Below are 1,979 nucleotides of genomic sequence, written 5' to 3' on the forward strand. Positions count from 1 at the left end.
ATTTGTGCATGTGTTGAGTTAAAGTTTTGTAATTTTTAAAACTGTGACTACATTTTTTACATATTAAATTATTGTTTCCTTCTAATTTTGGATAGCTATTACTATCAACCGATAAAGCAGGGATATAGCCATCACTTGATGAAGGACTTTCCGATATTGATTCCTTTTTGACACTCGATTTTGAAGCATAAAACTGATTTATATCAGGAGTCACTTCGACGTTTTGAATCTGATTAAAACTTGTGCTCGGCTCATTATCGTAGGTGTTCATTTTTACAGGATATTGCCCATAAGAAGCACAATACTGTGAGTATTGAAGAGGATGGGGTAAAAAAAGAGAATCAGCAACTGCACTTCTTCCAATCATTTTGATAGTTTTTTTTTTTTTTTTTTTAATTTTTTTCAAATTAAATTAAAAGTTTTAATATTATTTTCTGGGCTTCTGAAAAAAAAAAGCAATAACTCTCCATTACTTTATTATAATTACATAATTTCAAGTTGATTTAAATATGCATAAATATATCATTTTATATTTAAATTAAATATTTATAATAAAAACAGTTTTAAAAAATTTATTAAAACATTTCAAAACCATAAAACATAAAAAAACTAACTTAAGGCTTTGTTATCAGTTAAATTCTAAACCTGTTTTTACTTTCAAACATAATTATAGTGTATTACTATTCGTCATCGCCCATAATGGAAAAAACAAAGTAATTTTTATACAACACAATATATAAGTTTAAATGCAATAAAGTTAGAAAAAAAATGAATATCTTCAAAAATTAAATTTTAATGTTCACATTAATTTTCTAAAAAAATACAAAATGACTTACTGTAAAAGCTAAATGTAGAGTAATAATACCCTATAATGATGACGATTACTTTTCTAAATTATTATTAAAAAATTCACAACTGTATTGTATTATTAAAGGCTAAAAATGTTTCTTTAATAATAATACTAAAAATTAAATAATAAAAAATTGCACATGTAAAAGAAACTAAACATACAATTTTTTAAAAAAGCAATTAATAACAAATAGTGTACGGCAACAGCAACCATAATCTATTTTTCAAAGGAAACTCAGGGCTGACAATCTTAAACACAAAAAATTAATTTTTTCCCGCTTTCGTTATTAACGTGTTTGTCTTACTCTATGGCTTGTACACAAACAATGTCTGTAATGTCTGACTGGTTTTTTGTCTTGTCACTAATATTTTTACAAAAATTATATATTTACATTTAATTTTTTTTTTATCATACAAATTGTGTATATTTTTACAAAAAAATAATTTAAATTAATTTTTAAGTTTTGTTTTTATTGTAGAATGTTAATAAAAAAAAAAAAATCTGGAATGTTTTAGTTTTAGGACAGGATTTCTACTTTAAGATTTTTTAAATCCATTTAAAAATTAATAATTTGATGTTTTTTTTTTTTTTTTTTTAGAAGACGAACTGTTAATAATTATAAAATTAAACATTTTAAAGTTTATAACATAAAAATATTACATGTGAATAATTATTTTTGAATTTTTACATTATCGTTATTAATTTATAAATATTTAAAAATAAAAATTTTATATAATAATTCTTTTTAAAATTTATTTCTTTAAATCTTTGAAAACCAAATTGCCTTTTTTTTCCTTCACACTCTTAATTTTTGTCCTGAATACAATTATTTTATTGTTTTGAAATATATATATTATGTCACTTTCACAAAAACTTTCCATTTTTAACATAATTCAATGAAAATAAAAAAATGTTGAAAAAAAAATAAGGATAAAGTCATTTACATTTTAATAAAAGGATAAAATATTTTTAAAACAAACAAAAATTAAAATTAACTTAATATATAATTTGAAAAAAGTGCATTTATAAAATTAATACATTGGCAAGGTTGTTACTTTTTATTAAAAACTAAACCGAGAGAGAGAGAGAGAGAGAGAAAAGAAAAAATTTTTTTTACTAAATTATTCAG

General features: G+C 21.3%; 1 protein-coding gene across 1 annotated transcript in view; it reads right to left on the reverse strand.

Moving 5' to 3' along the window:
* Positions 1-367, reverse strand: part of Phum_PHUM613530 (zinc finger protein, putative) — a gene marked incomplete at both ends in the record, with an annotated part of 1,393 nt that extends 1,026 nt beyond the window's left edge. The window contains one exon of the mRNA XM_002433054.1: positions 110-367. Within this exon, the coding sequence (XP_002433099.1) occupies positions 110-367 (258 nt within the window). The remainder of the gene's footprint in view (positions 1-109) is intronic.
* Positions 368-1,979: the final 1,612 nt, after the last annotated feature.

The sequence above is a fragment of the Pediculus humanus genome, genomic scaffold (genome assembly GCF_000006295.1).
Source record: "Pediculus humanus corporis 1103172108322 genomic scaffold, whole genome shotgun sequence".
In the NCBI taxonomy this organism is placed as follows: Eukaryota; Metazoa; Arthropoda; class Insecta; order Psocodea; family Pediculidae; genus Pediculus; species Pediculus humanus.